The 21,786-nt window shown below is 44.8% G+C and overlaps 2 protein-coding genes across 4 annotated transcripts in view; one reads left to right on the top strand and one right to left on the bottom strand.

Annotated features, from left to right (window-relative positions):
* Positions 1–1,377: 1,377 nt before the first annotated feature.
* On the bottom strand, positions 1,378–17,211 carry LOC139264309 (myoneurin-like). 3 transcript variants are annotated; one of them, XM_070880571.1, is made up of 6 exons: positions 16,868–17,211; positions 14,222–15,525; positions 11,919–12,088; positions 9,267–9,393; positions 4,928–5,036; positions 1,378–3,012 (listed from the first exon to the last, which is right to left on the bottom strand). In XM_070880571.1, the coding sequence occupies exons 2-6, from the start codon at positions 15,328–15,330 to the stop codon at positions 2,518–2,520; spliced, it is 2,010 nt and encodes a 669-aa protein (XP_070736672.1). In that variant the 5' UTR covers positions 15,331–15,525; positions 16,868–17,211; the 3' UTR covers positions 1,378–2,517. The 3 variants fall into 3 exon arrangements, with proteins under 3 accessions (XP_070736672.1, XP_070736687.1, XP_070736680.1); XM_070880586.1 differs by lacking the exon at positions 16,868–17,211 and adding an exon at positions 16,408–16,576; XM_070880579.1 differs by lacking the exon at positions 16,868–17,211 and adding an exon at positions 15,636–16,388.
* Positions 17,061–21,786, top strand: part of LOC139264324 (glyoxylate reductase/hydroxypyruvate reductase-like) — a 110,291-nt gene continuing 105,565 nt past the window's right edge. The window contains exon 1 of the mRNA XM_070880608.1: positions 17,061–17,290. Coding sequence (XP_070736709.1) covers positions 17,286–17,290 — 5 coding nt within the window. The 5' untranslated portion in view covers positions 17,061–17,285. The remainder of the gene's footprint in view (positions 17,291–21,786) is intronic.

Genomic DNA, 21,786 nt, shown 5'->3' with positions numbered 1-21,786 from the left:
TGATTCCTGGGATGGGGGGATTGTCCTATGAGGAGAAATTGAAGTAGACTAGGCCTATATTCTCTAGAGTTTAGAAGAATGAGAGATGATCTCATTGAAACATACAAAATTCTTACAGGGTAGATGCAGAGAGGATGTTTCCTCTGGCCGGTGAGTCTAGAACCAGGGGCCAGTCTCAGAATAAGGGGTCAACCCGGCCATTTTAGGATTGAGATGAGGAGAAACTTCTTCATTCGGAGGGTGGTGAATCTTTGGAATTCTGTACCCCAGAGGGTTGTGGAGGTACTTGAGTATATTCAAGACAGAGATCGATAGATTTTTGAATATTAAGGGAAACAAGGGATATGGGGAAAGTGCAAGAAAGTGTTGAGGTAGAAGATCAGCCATGATCTCATTGAATGGTGGAGCAGGCTCGAGGGGCCGAATGGCCTACTCCTGTTCCTAATTCTTGCGTTCTTACACAAAACAGCCCAACAAGCTAATTCATTTTGGAGATGCTCGCTCTGTCTAGCAGTGATATTCATCTCGTGTTCCATCAGCCTTTAACCTTGTAGATGGTGGGTAGGATTTAGGTCTATAAAAAGGGACAGATAGCCTGTAGGCAAATGCCTTTGGCCAATCTGAAAAGGAAGTGGCGTTTAAGCTTGGCCAGAGTGGTGGGCTCTGGGTCATGACGTGGTTCAACCAGCATATTGGTGGATAATGGACATTCCACATGTAAAACATCTTAGCCATATGTCCCAATGCAAGTTACAGTTGATGGAAGTCATGCTGTTTGTGCTTAATGATGACTTTCATTTGAAGAAGCTTTCACCAAATCCCAACCTTCGAAGTACAATGAAAAGGGCCAGTGCCTTCTCAGTATCAAGAAGACATACAACTGTGAGATATCTTGCACCTGAGCTTTGCGGATGGCATTGAACAAATGGTGCACATCGCCCAGTGAATTGCATCTGCAAAGGATACACTAGTTCAGGCACTCAAAAACTGTAGCTCATACTTGCACCTGGATCTTAGAATCATAGCTCCAAATCGTATTCAAGTGATGTTAGTAAAAGTATTTGAGAAAAGGTACAATTGAGTGATTCCCCACCCCTGCTCTCCAGGGAAAGGGTCTTCCCCCATCATTGAACTCTTAACAACATTTATCTCTTTGAACAAGCTTTTGGTCACCTGTTCCAATATCTCATGTGGCTCGGTGTCAAATTTTGTTTGATAACACTGGGATGTTTTACTATGTTCAAGGTGCTATAGAAATGAAAGTAGTTGTTGTCATTATAGAAGCCTTCACTGCAATTTAAGACTCACAGACAAGAGTTTTTATTAAAAATGTAAATATTTTACTTTTAAAAGACAGTAATATTGGTTTTGAACTTTCCAATAATCTGGCAGTATTAGCTATGAAGCAGTATATCTATTGTGATAACTTAATCAGCCTTTCTTAGCTCACTACTGGACTAAACAAAAAAACATTGTAGTATTGTGTTTCTATCACTGAAATATGTTTGCCAATTTTTTTCCCCAAAATGAACTAGAGATAACAACTTAAAATTTACTAAGAGTAACTTCACGCCTGTGGTATTTCCTATGTGACTTTAAAAACAAATTACACTTAATCAAAAAAGCCCCTTTAAAACTGCAGGTAACAGCACTGCCCCCACCATACAGGAGGGAGGCATTCACTGTATATTAACACAATTTCTGGCAATAAAGGCACATCAGTTTGTTTAGGGCAGTGGGGAATTAAGGTCAACTATCAGCATTAACCCGCAACAGTAAAACACCTGCATTTTAAAATCCAACAGGGCGGAGAGGGGGCGTGAACTGAGGCAGTTTTATTAAAAAGTTTGAGTTTTAGTGTTCTTGGCTCACATAATATACACTTTAGCTGCTAGTACCCCTGACTCATTAGAGTGGCTGATGACAGTTAAGGACAGAAAACATAATAACCGCACCATCATAGCTCTTCCAAAAACATTGAGCAGTTTCCAGAGAAATACATATTTTAACCGCTTCACTCAGCTTGTGAGCATGTGTTTTCTGGAATACAGTGGGGCACTTTTTCCATGTCACCTCAGAGTTTTACACTTGAGAATACCATGTTCCATTGAATCGTAGCAACATAACTTCACCAACATTCCTTACGGAGGGGGAGAAAGTCAGGCGACAAAGTTGATTAGTAAATCCACATCTGTTCTCTTCTCCTGTTTCCTCGATGGAGTTCTGCTTCAGCAGCAGCTCAACAAATTCACACATAATGTAACAGGTCCCTTAGACCCATGTGGGGGAAAGAACGTCTTAGCAAGCTGTTGCCAGTAACATTTAAAACAGAAAATATAATGCAGCAGGTCCATTTGAAAAGAAGACTGCAACAATCTTCCCAACTGTTCCATCAATTTGCAGGCCGCAGTTTGCCCATCAACAATACAAAGGACAATATGTTGGCGAGTGCAGAGCTGCTGGATAACTTCACCTTGTGCATTGTGTTTTCCCCAGTTTGTTGATCAATGTCCAAAGTTACTGGAGCTTCTGCTCCAAGGCTGCTGCCTGGTGAAAGGGATTCTGCAACATATCCACATGGGGGCTGGTAAGGAGGGACTTGAAAGATGGGAGAGGACTGGACATCTTATTGTGGTGCCGTTCTAAAGCAGCAGAGACAGTTGTGTATAGAGGTGGGATGACAGCATTAGAATCAACAGGAGCGGTGCAGAGCACATGCGAGATGCTAGGCACTGCACCATGGATTGCTACGGCAGTTGTGAAAGAGGGTATCGTAGAAGGGGCTGATGCACCCAACTGAACGTCAGATTGAGTCATGTCCAGAAAGCTGCCGTTCCCCATTTCAAGGTTTCCCATGATCAGGCCGTCACTCTCCATCTCTCGAGGTAGAAAGTCCTTCAGAAGCTTCGGGGAAGCGTGCTCCTTGTCGATTTGCACTCGTATCTCCTCTTTGTGAACTGTTCTAATGTGCTTCTTTAGGTTACTGGGATGACGGCAGCGCTTTCCACATACCTAGTGTGCAACCAGAATACTGCCGGTGAATGCAAGGTTACTGTAGGGGAATACTGGAATGCTGCAGGGAGTACAGGAATCTAGATTTACTGCAGGCGAACAGGAGATCAGCGCCGGGATGGGGGGGGGAGGTGGGGGGGAAAACAGGGCGGGATCACTGCAGGGGAATGTAAAAAATAAATAAAACAAATATTCTTAATTCATAATTTTATTAATATTTCAGTTCTTATCTCTACCATAATCGGTAACTTTATCAACATTTTCCTTTCCTCTTTCCTGGTGGAAATAAAGACCCACCAACCATTCTCTGGTCAGCTGGGGACAGTACATGTCTTTGCACATCTCCAAATTGAAACTTAAGCTTTTTAAATTTTTCTGCACCACAGCTGAGTTTTGATGAAATTGTTCTACTTTTTAGGGGGATCTCACCCTTGGCGGGGGTGACTAGAGGGACAGCATCCTTGGGCTTGGGAGATTGGTGGGGAGTTGTGGGGGTGGGGCAATGTACCCTCTAATTCTTTTTGGCACATACAGCCCCTCACAGGTCATTCAGAATTCCATTAATGCGTGTTTTTTCTATTAAAAGCTGTGCGGGACCTGCAGAGCACCGCACCGGACCTGTGGAGCATTAGGGTGGGGAGAAGAGAAGGAGTTCCTGCGCTTGGCTGCTATCCAGCTTTCAACCCCCCTCCTCCCCAACCACCTTATGGGCCCGGAGTTTTTTCCTGATATTTTTTGCCCCTCCCCGGAGATTACATGGTTGTGATGGGGTACCAAGTGTCTCGTCATGATGCTCCTGCATCATTTAGTGTAAACCTACAGCACAGCTATTAAGGATGACAGGTCTTCTGCTACCAAACATAAGCACTGTAGATGCAAAAAGAGGAAAAGATACTTAAGAAATACAGGTGACATTTTAAAAATCCCATCTACATGGCTCCTCCAAAAACTCAATGAGCTGACCCAGCACGTACCTGAGCCATACAGACCAAGGGGACTGAGTTTTGGGGACTTGGGGGCCAGAGACAATTTGCTGGATTTTCGGTTGTCTAATGTTAGCGTTAATGGGAGCCCAAGAGGTTACCAACTGGGAGTGCAGCTTTTAGCACCCCGACTGAAAATTCATTAGAGGCTCACCGGGGGCGCAAACCATTAGCGCCTGGCTGCTGACGATTATTCCGATCGTGACGCATTCCTGGTGCAGCGCGCACGCTTGGGCCCTGGTCGGTAAATTCAGTACATGCGCCTCATTGAGCACCCACCAATAACAACGCCTGGAAAAACAGTCAGTTCAGGCTTGCAGAGTCATTAACTGGTGGCTACTTAAAGGGATGAGAAAGTGCTTCCCTCAGAGGTCACAAGCAGTGCAACGTTTACACACAGCACAGTGCGTAGGCCTCTGAGTTTGCAGCGGCAGACATATATAATAGTACAGCTTGAAAAGAAGTGATTTTGAAAACTTTAATGGGGGTGCATTACTATGCCACGCCTTTAAGACTCGGCTTTTCCCTGGATCTGATTTGGAGTTCTGCGCATGTGCAATGGGTCTGCAAAATGTACCGACCAAACTTTTGTTATCGCCCTCCCCCCGCCCACCCAGCCCTGGTGTGCAACGGCTGATTTATCGCCACTGTCAGCTCTTCGACCGATTCTGACAAATTTCTGGGCACAAGGCGCAAACTTTTTCAAGGCACTAAAAGTACTGCTCCGCCTGGATTAACACCACAACAGAGGCGCGATCGAATTTCTCCCACAGTGACCTTTCGCTTCTGGGGCTCTGGGTTCAAGCTCAGCTCAGACAGAAAGTCTCCTCAGATCCAAATACAATGTCATTGGGACAGATCACCTTTACACAAACCCCACCTGCAGTAGACCATCACCTTTATGCAGCTGTCTGGTTACAACAAGCACTTACCCGGCACTGATAAGGCAGCTCCCCTGTGTGGGTCCACGTGTGCCTTTTCAACTCAGACAAGCGATAGAATGCCTGCAGACAGAACTTGCACTGGAACTTCTTAATGCCACTGTAAACAAAAGGGGAGGAAAGAAATGGTAGCAATTAAATTAAATAACCCAACTCTCTTCTGCATTGTAATTTCACAGATGTAAAATAACCCCAAGAAAGCATTAGGAATAGGAGTGGGCCATTTAGCCCCTCGAGCCTTTTTGGCCATTCAATTAGGTGATCTGTACCTCAATTCAATTTACCCATCTTTTTTCCATCCCTTGATACATTGACCCAACATCCATCAATGTCTTTATTGAAAATTTCAATTGACCCAGTATCCCAGCGCTTTGAGGGAAGTGAGTTCCAGATTTCCACATCCCTTTGTGTGAAAAAGGCTTCCTGATTTCATTCCTAAACGCCTGAGCTCTAATTTTAACTTTGTGCCCCCTTGTTCTGGATTCCCCCACCAGAGGAAATTGTTTCTTTGGGCCCAAGTTTCCACATGATTTGCGCCTGATTTTTAGGAGCAACTGGTGGAGAACGGACTATCTTAGAAATTGCAATTCTCCACATTTTTTTTCTGCAGTTCTAGTGAGGTAGAACAGTTCTACTTTAGAACAGAATTTTTTCTTCAAAAGGGGGCGTGTCCGGCCACTGACGCCTGATTTGAAAGTTTCCACAGTGAAAACGTACTCCAAACTAAAGTAGAATGGAGCAAGTGAAGATTTTTGTAGAACTGAAAAAACCTGTTCTACACATTAAAAAATCAGGCGCAGGTTACAAATTAGGCGTCCAGAACAAGGTGGGAGGGGAGGGGGGGGGGGAGAAGGGAACTCATTAAATTCTACAATAAATCCTTATTTATACTTCTACAAATATGATACAAATAAATCCAACCTGAATAAACATTTATAAGCAAAGAAAAGATTAAATAAACCATCTTCCTACCTGTGTGAAAGTGCTTCAGCCATCGTTCGAAGGAAACCGTCGTTTGTTGCCGCGGAGGGGAGGGAGGGGAAGGAGACAGCAGCTTGTTGCCGTGGAGGGAGGGGAGGGAGGGGAAGGAGACAGCGGCTTGTTGCCATGGTGGGAGGGGAATGAGACAGCGGCTTGTTGCCGCGGAGGGAAGGGAGGAGACAGCAGCTTGTTGCCGTGGAGGGAGGGGAGTGAAGGGAAGGAGACAGCGGCTTGTTGCCGTGGAGGGAGGGGAAGGAGACAGTGAGAAGGGATGCCTCAGTGCTGATGGCAATGTGGTTTTATTAAAAAATGTTCAAAAATTAAACAGCTACAAAGAACTACAAAAATGGCCGAGTGCCAATGTTTTTTTTCACACTGAGCATGCGCGAACGCTCCAACGCGCATGCGCAGCGTTGCCGGCAGGAAAAAAACTAATTTAAATAGTACCCGCCCCCTCCCACTTACAAAATCGGCGCGAGTGTAGGCTCCGCCCCCCTGGGCGCCGCGCCAGGCAGACAAGGAGCTGCAGAACGCTCCAGAATCGCGATTTTTTTTTTAGGCGCCGTTGTAGGCGCGAAAAACGGGCGCCCAGCTCGGAGGGGCGCCCGTTTTCTTTCGTGTGGAAACTTGGGCCCTTTGTATCTAAACTTTCGATTATATATCATTTTCTAGACGTTGATTAGATCACCCTGAACCTTCGAAACTCAAGGGAATATAACCCAGGTTTCATAGAATGGTTACAGCACAGAGGGAGGCCATTCGGCCCGTCGAGCCTGTGCCGGCTCTCTGCAAGACCGCCGCCCTTTCCCCGTAGCCCAAATTTTTTTTCTTTCAGGTACATATCCAATTCCCTTTTCAAAGCCACGATTGAGTCTGCCTCCACCACCCTTTCAGGCAGTGCATTCCAGATCCTAACCACTCGCTGCATAAGAACATTTTTATGTCGCCTTTGGTTCTTTTGCCAATCACCTTAAATCTGTGTTCTCTGCCAATAGGAACAGTTTCTTGCTATCTACTCTGTCCAGACCCCTCATGATTTTGAACACCTCTATCAAATCTCCTCTCACTCTTCTCTGAGGAGAACACCAGCTTCTCCAGTCTATCCAAGTAACTGAAGTCCCTTGTCCCTGGAATCATTCTCGTAAATCTATTCTGCACTCTCTCCAAGGCCTTCACATCCTTCCTAAAGTGCAGTGCCCAGAATTGGACACAATACTTCAAGTTGAGGCCGAACCAGTGGAGCAGGCTCGAGGGGCTGTATGGCCTACTCCTGTTCCTATTTCTTATGTTCTTATCATAATTTACACGTTTTTGTACTCTATACCTCTATTCATGAAGCCCAGGATCCTGTAAGCTTTTTTAAAAACTGCTTTCTCAACCTGCCATGCCCCCTTCAACGATTGTGCATAAAAACCCTTAGGTCGCTCTGTTTATGCACCCACTTTAGGATTGTACTATTTAGTTTCTATTTCCTCTCCTCATTCTTTCTACCAAAATGTATCACCGCACTTTTCTGTTAAATTTCATCTGTCACTTGTCCGCCCATTCCACCAGCCTGTCAATGTCCTCTTGAAGTCTATTACTATCCTCCTCACTGTTCACTATACTTCCAAGTTTTGTATCATCTGCAAATTTTGAAGTTGTGCCCTGTACACCCACATCCAAGTCATTAATATACATCAAGAAAAGCAGTAGTCCTAGTACTGACCCCTGGGGAATCCTCCAATCCAAAAAATAACCGTTCACCTGTTTCCTGTCCCTTAGCCAATTTCGTATCCATACTGCCACTGTCCCTTTTATTCCATGGGCTTCAACTTTGCTGGCAAGCCTATTATGTGGCACTTTGTCAAACGCCTTTTGGAAATCCATGTACACCACATCAACTGCATTGCCCTCATCAACCCTCTCTGTTACCTCATCAAAAAACTCAATCAAGTTGGTTAAACACAATTTGCATTTAACAAATCCATGCTGGCTTTCCTTAATTAATCCACACTTGTCTAAGTGACTGTTAATTTTGTCCCTGATTATTGTTTCTAAAAGTGTCCCCATTACCGAGGTTAAACTGACTGGCCTGTAGTTGCTGGGGTTTATCTTCACACCCTTTTTTGAAGAAGGGTGTAACATTTACAATTCTCCAGTCCTCTGGCACCACCCCCGTTTCAAAGGAGGATTGGAAGATTATGGCCAGTACCTCCGCGATTTCTTCCTCAGCGTCCTAGGATGCATCCTATCCGGTCCTGGTGACTTATTTACTTTAAGTACAGCCAGCCTTTCTAGTACCTCGTCTTTATCAATTCTTATCCCATACAGTATCTCCTCTACCTGCTCCTTTACTATGTCTATGGTAGCATTTTCTTCCCTGGTGAAGACAGATGCAAAGTAGTAATTTAGTATCTCAGCCATATCCTCTGTCTCCATGCATAGCTCTCCTTTTTGTCCTTAAATCAGCCCCACATCTCTCTTACTACCCGTTTATTATTTATATGCCTATTGAAGACTTTTGGATTATCTTTTATGTTAGCTGCCCTCTCTTTGCCCTTCTTATTTTCTAACTCACTTCTCTGAACTTTCTATATTTAGCCAGATTCTCAGATGTATTGTTGACTTGACATCTGTCATTCACACTCTTTTGCTGCTTCATCTTACTCTCTATCTCTTTTGTCATCGAGGGAGCTCTGACTTTAGTTGCCCAACCTTTCCCCTAGTGGGAATGTACCTCGACTGTACCCAAACTATTTCCTCTTTAAAGGCAGCCTATTGTTCCACTACAGTTTTGCCTGCCAATCTTTGATTCCAATTTACCTGGATTCCAATCCATTCTCATCCCACTGAAATGGTTTATGCAACCAGTCCTCATAATTTAACAGATTTGAACACAAAATCTAGGCTGACACTCCAGTGCAGTACTGAGGGAGTGCTGCACTGTCAGAGATGCCATCTTTCAGATGAGACGTTAAACCGAGAGTCCCAACTGCCCTCTCAGGTGGAAGTAAAAGATCCCATGGGATTATTTCGAAGAAGAGGAGCAGCGGAGTTATCCCGGTGTCATCCCGGTGTCCTGGTCAATATTTATCCCTCAACCAATACCACTAAAGAAACAGATTATTTGGTAATTTATCATATTGCTGTTTGTGGGATCTCACTGTATGCAAATTAGCTGCTGTGTTTCCTACATTACAACAGTGACTATACTTCAAAAGTGCTTTATTGGCTGTAGAGTACTTTGGGACGTCCCGAGGTCGTGAAAGTCTTCCTTTCTTATCTTTCTTGGATTTTACCGAGCCTAAAGCTGGCTGCAAGTCAGCCACCCATTGCCCAGGAACCCTACTACTTCATTGTTTTTTACCTGCAGAAAATCTTGTGGCTCTTGTAGTGTTTCACAGCCTGCCCGCAGAATTCACACAGCTGTACCAGGGGTGGTTTCCCCTTTGATGCTTCCATGTGCTTCACACGTATGTGTTGGGTTAGGTCATCTGAAAAGATATTTTAAACTCGTTAACTAAGTATGATGAGGCCATTTAGATTTCGGTGCATTTCTAGTGCAAAATACACACACACACACACACACAAACTTTGGAACCAGTTGTCACCATCTCTTGCACGTTCTTTGCACAACACTAATCCTCTTGCACTCGGTGTTGTTTGCTGGGGTATTGTTTCAAGAATGCTAGCAGCCCTCCATTACCTCAAGCAAGAGCCATTTTTCATGTGTGAACTGAGACAGTGAACGCTGGCATGCTATTCCACTAGGGAAAGGGGCATCACAGCAGAGGGTTATCATGTCTTCACAAAAATCCACATAGGATTTTTTTTTTTTTTTTTTAAATGATTCATTCTGGAAATGTGGGATGGAGCTTTGAGGCCAGAAAATTTTAATTCTCATTTAGATGTCAGCCATGGATCAGTGGTAGCACGCTCACCTCCGAGAAAGACCCAAAGCCCCGCCCCAGGGACTTGAGCACATAATCTAGGCTGGCATTTCAGTGCAATACTGAGGGAACGCTGCACAGTTGGAGGTGCCGTCTTTTGGATGAGAGGTTAAACCGAGGCCTGCCTGTCTGACTCAGGTGGATGTAAACAACCCTACGGCAATTTTTAACGAAGAGCAGGGACGTATTCCACAGTGCCGTGGACAGTATTTATCACTCAACTAACATCGCCAAAACAGATTATGTGGTCATTTATCTTATTGCTGTTTGTGGGACCTTCCTGTGCACAAATTAGCTACTGCGTTTGCTATATTACAATAGTGATTACACTTCAAAAGCACTGTGAGGTGCTTTGGGACATCCTGAGGATGAGATGCACTCTAAAATGCAAGTTCTCTCTATATGTGCAGGTGTCTCGAGTTGCTGACACTAACAGATCTCAAAGTTCCGATTTAGAATTTATCCATCAATGAGGCATCCGTGATAAAAATAGCCCTTTCCAAACATCCAGGCCCACAAAATTCAAACTGCACCTGATGTGTTTGGGTCAGAACCTGGTTAAATGCCACAGTTTAGAGACAGAAGTGTATAAAAGAACGATTTAAGAGAAAGATTGCAGACAATGAGTGTTGTCAGCTGTGGCTCAGCGGGTAGCACTCTCGTCTCCGACTCAGGAGGATTGTGGATTCAAGTCCCACTCCAGGGACTTGGGCACAAAAATCTAGGCTGCATTCCAGTGCAGCACTGAGAAAGTGCTACCCTGTCGGAGATGCGGTCCTTCGGATGAGACATTAAACTGAGGTCCCGTCTACTTTCTCAGTGGACATAAAAGATCCTGTAGCACTATTTCGAAGTAGAGCAGGGCAGTTATCTCCCAAGTCCTGGCCAATATTTATCCCTCAATCAACATAACAAAAAGAGATTATCTGGTCATTATCACATTGCTGTTTGTGGGAGCTTGCTTGTGTGCAAATTGGATGCCGCATTTCCTACATTACAAAAAGAACTACAATCAAAAAGTACTTAATTGGCTGTAAAGCGCTTTGAGATGTCTGGTGGTCGTGAAAGGCGCTATATAAATGCACATCTTTCTTTCTGTTGCCAGTTAGTCTATGATGAGAAATCTCACATCTCCTGAGGCAGAAAAAAAAACACAAAAAAAATGAATGAACAACAAACATCTGCCCTACCTAATAATGGAAGCTTGAAACTTGATCATATAATCTAGTCCGACACACGAGTGCAGTACCGAAGAAATACTGCAAGGTTAGAGGTCCCATCTTGCGGACGAAATGTTACCACAAGGCCTCGTCTGCCCTCTCAGGTGGACGTAAAAGTTCCCACGGCACTATTTCAAAGAAATGCAGGGAGCTCTCCCAGTGCCCTGGCCAATATTTAAACCTCAACCAACATCACTACAAAAAAAAGAGATTAGCCACACCATCCATTTTAGATTTTGCAAACAAAAAGTTTAGTAGCATAAATTTATTGAACTTTATTTCTGGTGCCAGAGAGCCATTAGTTTGCCATCTTGTAACACTCAGTGTCTACAAAAAGCAGAACGTACGTCGTTATGTGGCCGCATTTCAGTCACAGATCTGTGGAATTTTTTAGTCCAAGTCTATGCTGATGTGTATTCAGGAGCGCCATTGCACAGGTCTGTGTTGAGTCTTTTAAGTCTTGAATTGCACAGGTGGACTCAGAAAAAGTTTTACAGCACAGTTACATCAAAAATCATCTGCAAAAAGAGGCAGGGGAGGTGGTGAAATTCAACTTCAGCAGCGGCATAAAATGATCGGTAATGAATTGGCCACTGGCTATTCAACCTGCTCAATCTTCTAATCTACTGAAGTCAATAGAAAGGAAAATCAGGCACGTAAATGATGGCCAATCCATCCATGACCACCCGTTTTGTACCCCGCTGATGTTGAATTTCACCTCCCAAGGTATTTAGGTGGATTTTCATTACAGTGGTGTACGGAATTAGGAAATATAATTGTTGGTCTACCAGACAGTCATAGAACACATTTAGCTGACAGATATTCGAGCTGCCGGCCACTCATACTTACTTTTTACCTTGTACGCCTTGTCACACAGATTGCACTGATGGGGCCTGGCATCTCCATGGTACGCCACGTGGTCACGCAGCTTCTCCATGGATTTGAGCTGTTTTCCGCACTGGTCACACTGATACAACTTCTTGTTGTGGTGAGTTTTCTGGTGCTGGCTTAGCTGGCAACTAGAGAAATAGTCAGTTCCAATCAGCCACTTTGTTAACCTCTAGAACGTCTTCTGGCAAAAAAACATCACAGGTGCTCAAGGCAGCCAGGTAACTTTAGCATGGCCGTGCAAAGTCAACTGCTCTTTAATGAATCAGAGAGACAGGCAACGGAGGTGCACATGGAGGGAGGGAGGGAGGGAGGGAGGGAGGGAGGAGGTTTGCTCTCAAAATCGCCACGAAGCTGACTGGAACAGAGTTTTCTCTGCTCAGTATCTGAGACTGGAAAGCAGTCTACCAACTCTGCACCCCCCTGGACCCAACATTGAGGTTAAATGGTTCTATGACAAGTCAGTGTCAGGTTGCCAGAGGGATTTAAATCAGTCTATGATTCAAGAGCCTTTTTTTAAATAATCCCCCAGTTTAATTTTCTTTTGGGACAGAAACAAAAGTTGCAAAAGAGAATATTTTGGACCATGCATTGCCACTCCTCCCCTTATTTACCTTGTTTCTAGTCATGTTAAAAAGTCCGGAAATATTGCAATCGACCAATTCACATTTGTTACTGAACAGTTTTATCTGTTCACCACTTAACATTTTTTTTTTTAAATAACTTATTTAAACAGCAACGTTAACCTAAAAATGTGCAGGTCAGAAAAGTTGGGTGTGAGGGTGAGTGGGACTTGATGCAGAATAGGATACGGGCAACAGAGTTTTGGTCGAGCAGAAGTTTACATAGGGTGGAGGATTGGAAGCTGGCCAGAACATTGGAATAGTTGAGGCTGAAGGTGACCAACGCACGGATGAAGGCTTCGACGGCAGATGAGCTGAAGCAGGGGCGGAGATGGGCAATGCTGCAGAGGTGGATGGAGAGGATATAGGGTCGGAAGCTCGGTTTAAGGTCGAGCAGGACGCAGACGTTCCAGTCAGTCTGATTCAGGCCAAGATGATGGCCGGAGAAGGGGACAGCATTTGTGGCAGGGACTAGATGTTGACTTTGGTCTTTCCAATGTTTAGCTGGAGTTAACTGCAGCTTATCCAAGACTGATGTCAGACAAGTAGTCTGGTCAACACAGACAGTGAGTGGCACAGAATAGTGGAGGGGGTTCAGAGAGGTGGTGGTGAGGTAGAGTTGGGTGTCGTCAGCATACATGTGGAACCTAACTCCATGTCTTCAGATATCGCCAAGAGGTAGCATATAGATAAGAAAGAGGAAGGGTACTCCCATGGTGACAGTGCAGGGGTGAAAAGAGAAGCCATTGCTGGAGGTGCTCTGGCTCTGATCATATAGGTACAAGTCAAACCAAGTGAGGGCAATCCCAACGAACTGGACAATGACAGGAAGGTATTGGAGAAGGATGGTGTGGCCAACTGTATGAAAGGCTGCAGAGAAGTTGATGAGGAGATATAATACAACACAGTCAGTTACAGAGGATCTCATTCGTAACTTTGGTTAGACCTGTTTTAGTGCTGTAGGAGGAATGTGGGAGAGGCGACACCTGTGTCTGTGCGTGTGTGCGTGACTGTGGCGACTGTGCGTGACTGTGGCGACTGTGTGCGAGTCTATGCATACCCCATGCCAGTATTCCCTTCCTCTTTTCTTAAAAAATATAGGGTTCAAAAGGATATATCCAAGATGCAGACAAGAATTAAATAGGAAAATGCGGGGTACACTAATGCAGCAAGCGACAGCTATCACAGTAATGTAGTGAATTGTGTTACTGGACTAATAATTCAAAGAATGGAAGTTAAAACTCCATCATGGCAGTTTGAGAATCTGAAATCAGTTTTTTTTTTAAACCTGTAAAAACGCTGGTGTCTGTAAAAGTGACCATGAAGCTGTCGGATGGTTGTAATAACCTATCTGGTTTACTAATGTCCTTTAGCGAAGGAAACTGGTCGTCCTTACTCAGTCTGTCCTATACGTGACTGCAGTCCCACACCAACGTGGCTGAATTAACTGTCCTTTGCAGTCACTCAGTTGTAAGAAACCACTTCAAGAAGGTGATCCACCACCACGTTGGCAATAAATGCCAGTGACGCCCACATTCCAAGCATGAATTTTTTTTAAACTGGCTGCACAATACATGTTACAGGTGGAGCACCAGGTACAGTGCTGCGATGACCCAGGATTTTGTATAGGCAGTAACTCACCTATAACTGAACAATTTCTCACAGATGTCACACCTGAAGGACTCCTCGCCGGTGGAAACCTGATGGGAAAGGTAGTGAGTATACGTCAGCAGCTTCTTACAACCTTCGCATCTCACTCGTTTCCTTTCCAGAATGTTATCTACATCTCCTGAAAGGCCCTCGGTTATTAATACAGAGGTCTTCCCTGGCTTCATCCTCGATCTTTTTGGCCTGCTACGCTGTGTTACTGGTGAACGTTCTGCATTCAAAGACGGCAAAACACTGGTGCTATTTCTGGCGTTTTCGTGAATTTCACAGCTCGAGTCCATCCCCTCCAGAGAGATATTCAGTGCTCCAGGCACAGCTTTTCTCTGGGACCCACTTATTCTAACTTTAGTCCACTGACACGGAACCGTAGAATTCTCTGATTTTGCAACAATCTCTTGCTTCTCCTTCCTCCCATTCACATGAATTAGTCTGGTCTGAGGATGCGCTGATTTTCTACTAGAAGCAATTGCTCTAGCTAACCTGGCAGTCTGCAATCGAGTTTTGATTTTAGCCAGGCACGCACGGTGCACCTTTCTGCTCACAACTGATCCATTGCTCACATCAGCTTTACCCTGCGGACTTACCGTCTGTGCAGGATTCTCCTTCTTCATTCTCGTAAGCAACTCCAGGTCTTCTAAATCTAACTCCACCTCCTGGTTTCTTACAAGAACATTCTGTACTTTACAGACCTCTTCACCTAACTCTAGGCCATTCCTGTTTAATCCACTGTTCTCTATGTGAAGCTTTGCTGGTACACAAACATTCAGACTCTGAGCAGCTGAAAGGAAGTCGCTCATGTGACAACCTGGAACCTGAGAAGTATAAAAAAACTCTAACAGATGGCTAAAACCCTCCAAGCTGACCGTATCCAGAACAACTGTGCACTCCTGGTTATTCTTGCTCAGGGTTGTGTAGAAGTAGCTGCTGCATGCAGACAGGATGTTCTTGTGAGCATGAAAAGTCTTTCCCTCTACCACAACTGCGATATCACAAAACAAGCCCATAGTTCGCTGTTCGTAAAGTTTCTGAAGAATTGCTTGACAGTGATTGTAACAATCCTTAATACAGGAAGGATTATCCATTTTCCCCAAAAGATTCAACAGATTTGCACTTGCATCCAAGATTTAAAAGGATACACCACCAAAGTTAGACTAAAGATTATGCTCAAGTCAAGCACCGTGAACATTTAACACTTGAAAAGTCTGAGTTTCATTGTAATCCATGGTCCGATGTGTACCCAGTTCCTCGGAAAATGCTTCTTGTCTTCAACCTGCGTTCTGAAAACAAACCATTTAAAATAGTCACTAAAAATTATAAGCAGGAGTCATTACTTTAAATTCACCTGGGAAGACACCTGACCTCACTATAGGGTTATGCTTGTACCTACCTGCACCTTCACAGGAGTTCCTCATAACTACAATAGTTCTGGCACAAAGGGGTTCAGGCAGAGAGGCAAGTTCAACCACCTGTTGGCAAGTATTTCTTGAACCTGAATCCCAAAGCATTAAGATAGTGAATAAAACACACACTGGTTGAGAATGCACATTCCACTCACTTCTCCCTCAAAAAACAGCACATCTTCTGAAGTCTGGAAACTGCACTCCCAATTGGGCAGGAATACCAAAAGAGATTTCTAAAGCCAGATTTGGGTGTCGGTGCCATTCCAATAGTTCCCAGAAACTCCATCATTAAAGTGACTTGGGCAGAATGCAGAACTACTATCGAACCAGCTATTATATTTTCCTTTAAGGAGCAATTGTGAAATTGGTGCTTGCACAGAGTTCACGTGAAGAAACCATGTGCACGCAGCCCAGGGTCATCCCTCCTATAGTCCAATAGTTTTATTTTTCCTTTCAAATCGAAAAGGCATTGGATCATGCAAGTTTCAAACTTTAATAATTCCTCCGCAGTGAGAAAAATATTTTAATAATTTACAGTCAGCTGCTCTTATCTCTCTAATTATTACAGGAGTACAAGCTTCTCAATCCCTCAGGCTCATGTAAAATACAAGTTTTACTCAGCAGAATGTGACTCCCTCATTTGTTTTAAACAGACTAATTTTGACATTCGTCACTCCTCAAAAGTCAAGACCTTCACTCATTTAAATGGGCATTCAGTGTCTGGTTCTATTTTGTTCTGATCTGCAGCTAATTCCTCACATTTTCCTTGACGTTGACAGTTACTCTGAGGAATAACAGAAATGAACGGATCCTTTCGGCTGCAGCCACGTCTCGCCTGAATTCCGAGCGCTTTCAGATGCGCATCGACTCGAAAGTGGCAGCAAAACTCCAGCCAGGGTGGGCTGATCCCGGGAGACACCGAAGCCCAGCGGCCTCCTGGGACTTAGCGCCGTCCGCAATATAACTGCGGCGCAGCGTGAAGCCAGGTTATAGGGGGAGCAGTGACTCCCACCCACTCACTGCCGACAGGAAGGCAGAGATAAAACCCCGCTGCGCCTCGGGGTGCAGCCTGACTGCGGCCTTGGCCCCCCTCCCTACAAGCACACTCAAAAAAACACGCAGGGCCCTGAAGCAGGCCGGGGGCGGTGCAGACACCCTCACCGGGGAGCGGAGCACCCCTCCTCCCTTAGGGCCGGCCCTGCGCCAGTCCCGGACTCACATCCTGAGGGCCCGCTCCCCCCTGGAGCAGTTCGCCGCTTTTCTCCCGCTCTCGCTCGCTCCTCGACCGGCCGCAGGCTCCAACATCTGACCCCGGCTTCGCGGAGGCCGGCGGCCCTGGGAGAGGACAGGACCCGGCGGGGGGTTGGTTGCTAGGTGACTGGTTCCCTAGAGACCACTTCACAGCAGGCTCCTCACCACTGAGGACACGGTTCCTGCAGCTCCACTCAGTCCAGGGCATTTTTGGAGAGACAGTGATGGGACCATGTAGGGACATAGCAATTGCTAAATATTAAAAAAAAAACGCTCTAACTAGATCGTCTTCTGCCATCCTGGTCGGCTCACGATACAACGATATTGGAGTTGCTGACTAGTCATAGCAATCAATCTCTTTCAATTAGTCTACAACAAACCCAGACATGAGGTGAGGAAAACCCCAGTGGTGGAGAGATACACTTACCACATGTCATGTCTCAAATGAAAAGTGAGACAGGTTGTAAACTCATATTTGTAGCTATGGAACTGTGCTCAGATATAATATTTAAGATCAACACACAAAGAAGGGAGGACTTGCATTTATATTGCGCCTTTCACCACCTCATGATGACCTGAAGTGTACAATTATGTATTTTTGAATTGTGTTCATTGTTGAAATGTAGGAAACATGGCAGCCAATTTACGCACAGCAATTAAATAATCTGTTTTAGTGATGTTGGTTGAGGGATAAATGTTGATCAGGAGAACTTTTCCTCTAATAGTGCCATGGGATATTTTACAGCCCCCTGAAAGGGCAGACAAGGCCTCAGTTTAATGTCTCTTACAAAAGGCAGCACTCCCTCTCTCAGTACTGCACTGAAGTGTCAGCCTGGCTTAAGTGCTCAAATCTCTGAAAGAGAGGAGTTTGAACCCATGACCTGCAGACTCAGAGGGAAGAGTGTTACTAACTGAGCCAAGCTAACACTTAAAGAACGACAAGCTATAAGGAAGGACTAGGTCGCCAGCAGCAAGTGCCATGCAAAACTAGCCCTTGTATGTTTTTATTTAAATGTATAGTTTGGCACAGGCACTGGAATATTTATAAATGTTTGTTTATAATTATTTTCTCCTTGCTTGAGAGCCAACAGACAAAACAAAATATACACCTGTTTGAAAGCATTGCATATACACAAACGCGTTTCTGTTAATTACTTTCTGTTGTTTTTGCGAGGAGGAGGCAAATGTGTAATCCCTGTCCAAAGTAATGCTAGCTTCTGAGAAAATACCAAGCCTCCATTTATTAGTTCTTTAGTTTACTTGGAAATTGTACATAGAAACATAGAAAATAGGTGCAGGAGTAGGCCATTCGGCCCTTCGAGCCTGCACCGCCATTCAATGAGTTCATGGCTGAACATGCAACTTCAGTACCCCATTCCTGCTTTCTCGCCATACCGCTTGATCCCCCTAGTAATAAGGACTACACCTAACTTCTTTTTGAATATATTTAGTGAATTGGCCTCAACAACTTTCTGTGGTAGAGAATTCCACAGGTTCATCACTCTCTGGGTGAAGAAGTTTCTCCTCATCTCGGTCCTAAATGGCTTACCCCTTATCCTTAGACGGTGACCCCTGGTTCTGGACTTCCCCAACATTGGGAACATTCTTCCTGCATCTAACCTGTCTAAACCCATCAGCAATTTAAACGTTTCTATGAGATCCCCTCTCATTCTTCTGACCTCCAGTGAATACAAGCTCAGTTGATCCAGTCTTTCTTGATATGTCAGTCCCGCCATCCCGGGAATCAGTCTGGTGAACCTTCGCTGCACTCCCTCAATAGCAAGAATGTTCTTCCTCAAGTTAGGAGAACAAAACTGTACACAATACTTCAGGTGTGGCCTCATCAAGGCCCTGTACAACTGTAGTAACACCTCCCTGCCCCTGTACTCAAATCCCCTCGCTATGAAGGCCAACATGCCATTTGCTTTCTTAACCACCTGCTGTACCTGCATGCCAATCTTCAATGACTGACGTACCATGACACCCAGGTCTCGTTGCACCTCCCCTTTTCCTAATCTGTCACCATTCAGATAATAGTCTGTCTCTCTGTTTTTACCACCAAAGTGGATAACCTCACATTATACTTCATCTGCCATGCATTTGCCCACTCACCTAACCTATCCAAGTCACTCTGCAACCTCACAGCATCCTCCTCGCAGCTCACACTGCTACCCAACTTAGTGTCATCTGCAAATTTGGAGATACTACATTTAATCCCCTCGTCTAAATCATTAATGTACAATGTAAACAGCTGGGGCCCCAGCACAGAACCTTGCGGTACCCCACTGGTCACTGCCTGCCATTCTGAAAAGTACCCATTTACTCCTACTCTTTGCTTCCTGTCTGACAACCAGTTCTCAATCCACGTCAGCACACTACCCCCAATCACATGTGCTTGAACTTTGCACATTAATCACTTGTGTGGGACCTTGTCGAAAGTCTTCTGAAAGTCCAAATGCACCACATCAACTGGTTCTCCCTTGTCCACTCTACTGGAAACATCCTCAAAAAATTCCAGAAGATTTGTCAAGCATGAGTTCCCTTTCACAAATCCATGCTGACTTGGACCTATCATGTCACCTCTTTCTAAATGCGCTGCTATGACATCCTTAATAATTGATTCCATCATTTTACCCACTACCGATGTCAGGCTGACCGGTCTATAATTCCCTGTTTTCTCTCTCCCTCCAGTCCAGGTCACTGCAGCAAGCAGGGACTTCATGACACCTACATTCTATGTTCTGCTCATCTGAAACTCTAAGATTAAGGACTCCAAGTATACTGAAACAGTGTGGAAATTGAAATGTCGCATTAATATTTCTATCTGGTGATTTAACTTGCGTGTATGTTTTCTTTTACTAAACAATGAATGGTTCTAATATGAGCTGCATAGTTTGTCACTGTGGGTTTTTTCACTTACCAGTGATATCAGTTGGTATACACTGGCATTCAGTGTTGTTTCTGGTCTATAACCCAGTGGTACAAGACAGGGATGTACAACCTGCAGCCCGAGAGGCATGTGTGGCCTGGCAATCCAGCTCTTGAAGCCCAGGCAACTCATTCTTATGGCCATTTATATTTCTCACTTACTGATTTGACCTGTCCTTTGTGGGCCTGCGGGTTTGGAAAGGGCTGTTAGTGCTGTTGCCTCATTAATTGATAAATCCTCAATCAAAACGCCAAAAACTGTTAGTATTCCGAACTTGAAGTATTTTCACATTAATCAGGGCTGGGAATTAAACTGTGCATGTGGCCCCTGAGGCTCCATAGTATGGCCCAAGCAGATAAAAGTTTGGACACCCTGGTATTAAAGGTAGATTATTCACCCTCATTGTGCTATCCCGATAAGGGAATAAGAGGTTATGGGGAGCGGGCAGGGAAGTGGATCTGAGTCCACGATCGTATTAAATGGCGAAGCAGGCTCGAGTGGCCGTATGGCCTACTCCTGCTCCTATTTCTTATGTTCTAGCCCACATAAAACAACAACTTGTCTTTATAAAATACCTTTAATGTAGAAAAAATTCTAAGGCGCTTTAAGGCATAATCAGTCAAAAATGGACAGCAAGCCAAAGATGGCGGATGACCAAAACCTTTGTCAAAGGGGTGGGTTTTAAGGAACATCTAAACGAGAGTGAAGTTGAGAGGCAGAGGGAATTTCAGAGCATAGGGCCTAGATGGCTGAAGGCACAGCCAACAATGTTGGGGTGAAAGGATATAAATAAAAGGCCTGAGTAGGAGGAGTAAACAGTTTGGAGGGGGCATTGTAGGGCTGGAGGAGGTTACAGGGACAGTAAGGGATGAGACCATTGAGTGGATTTAAACACAAGGATGAGAAATTTAAATTAGAGGCATATGGGGAGCAGGAGCAAATGTAGGTAATTGAGAACAGAGATACTGGATGAGTGGGATGGTGCAGGTTAGGATACGGGCAGCAGAGATTTGGGCGATCAGAAGTTTATGGAAGATGTGAGGCCACCCAGAAGAGCATTGGAATAGTCGAGTCTGGTAACAAAGGGATAGATGAGGGTTTTGGCAGCAGGTGGCCGATGTGTAGGTGACCTTTGTGATGAAGAGAATATGGGGTTGGAAGCTCAGCTAAGGTTCAAAAATAATGCCAAGGTTACGAAGAGCTCGGTTCAGCCTGAGATGGTTACCAGGAAGAGGAGATGGAATTGGTAGTTTGTGGCAGGGACCAAAGACAATGGATTCGGCCTTCCTAATGATTAATTAGAGAAAATTATAGCTCATCCAGGACTGGATATGAGACAAGTAATCTGACAACAAAGAGGTGGAGGGATCACGAGAGGCCATTGTGAGGTAGAGCTGGGTGTTGTCAGCATACATGTGGAAGCTGACCCATGTCTTTGGATGATGTTGCCAAAGGGATTTTGGAGATGACAAGACATTCAAGGACCTTGGAGAGGAAAGGGAATTTGAAGATAGGGTGGTAGTTTGCAAAGACAGAAGGGTTGGAGGCTGTTTTTTTGAAGAGTGGGCTGATGACAAGAGGTTTTGATAAGGAGTAGACCGTATTTGAGGAGAGGGAACGATTTACAAAGTCAGCTAGCATGATGCCAGGAAGAGAGATTGGGTGGTCAGCAATTTAGTGGGAATGGGGTTCAGGTAGCAAGATGTGGATCTCATGGACAACATGAGTTTTGGAGAGGTCATGAACAATGTTCCCTCCAAGCTGCGCAGCCTGGGACTGGTTTTTCCAATGTTTTGTGCATGCGCAGAACTGTGAATGGGTCAGGCAGCCCCTTAAAGGGGCCATGCACCCAAAAAAACCTTGGTCATGAGGGTTGATAGAGAAGCTATAGAATGACAAGTTCAGGTCTGGGGCAAACCATGGGGGAAGCTTGAGGGGCGATGCGGCAGAGGCAGCTG

Source organism: Pristiophorus japonicus, chromosome 1 (assembly GCF_044704955.1).
Source record: "Pristiophorus japonicus isolate sPriJap1 chromosome 1, sPriJap1.hap1, whole genome shotgun sequence".
NCBI lineage: Eukaryota > Metazoa > Chordata > Chondrichthyes > Pristiophoridae > Pristiophorus > Pristiophorus japonicus.
The sequence above is the reverse complement of the archived record's forward strand: the minus strand, read 5'-3'. Positions and strand labels throughout refer to the sequence as shown.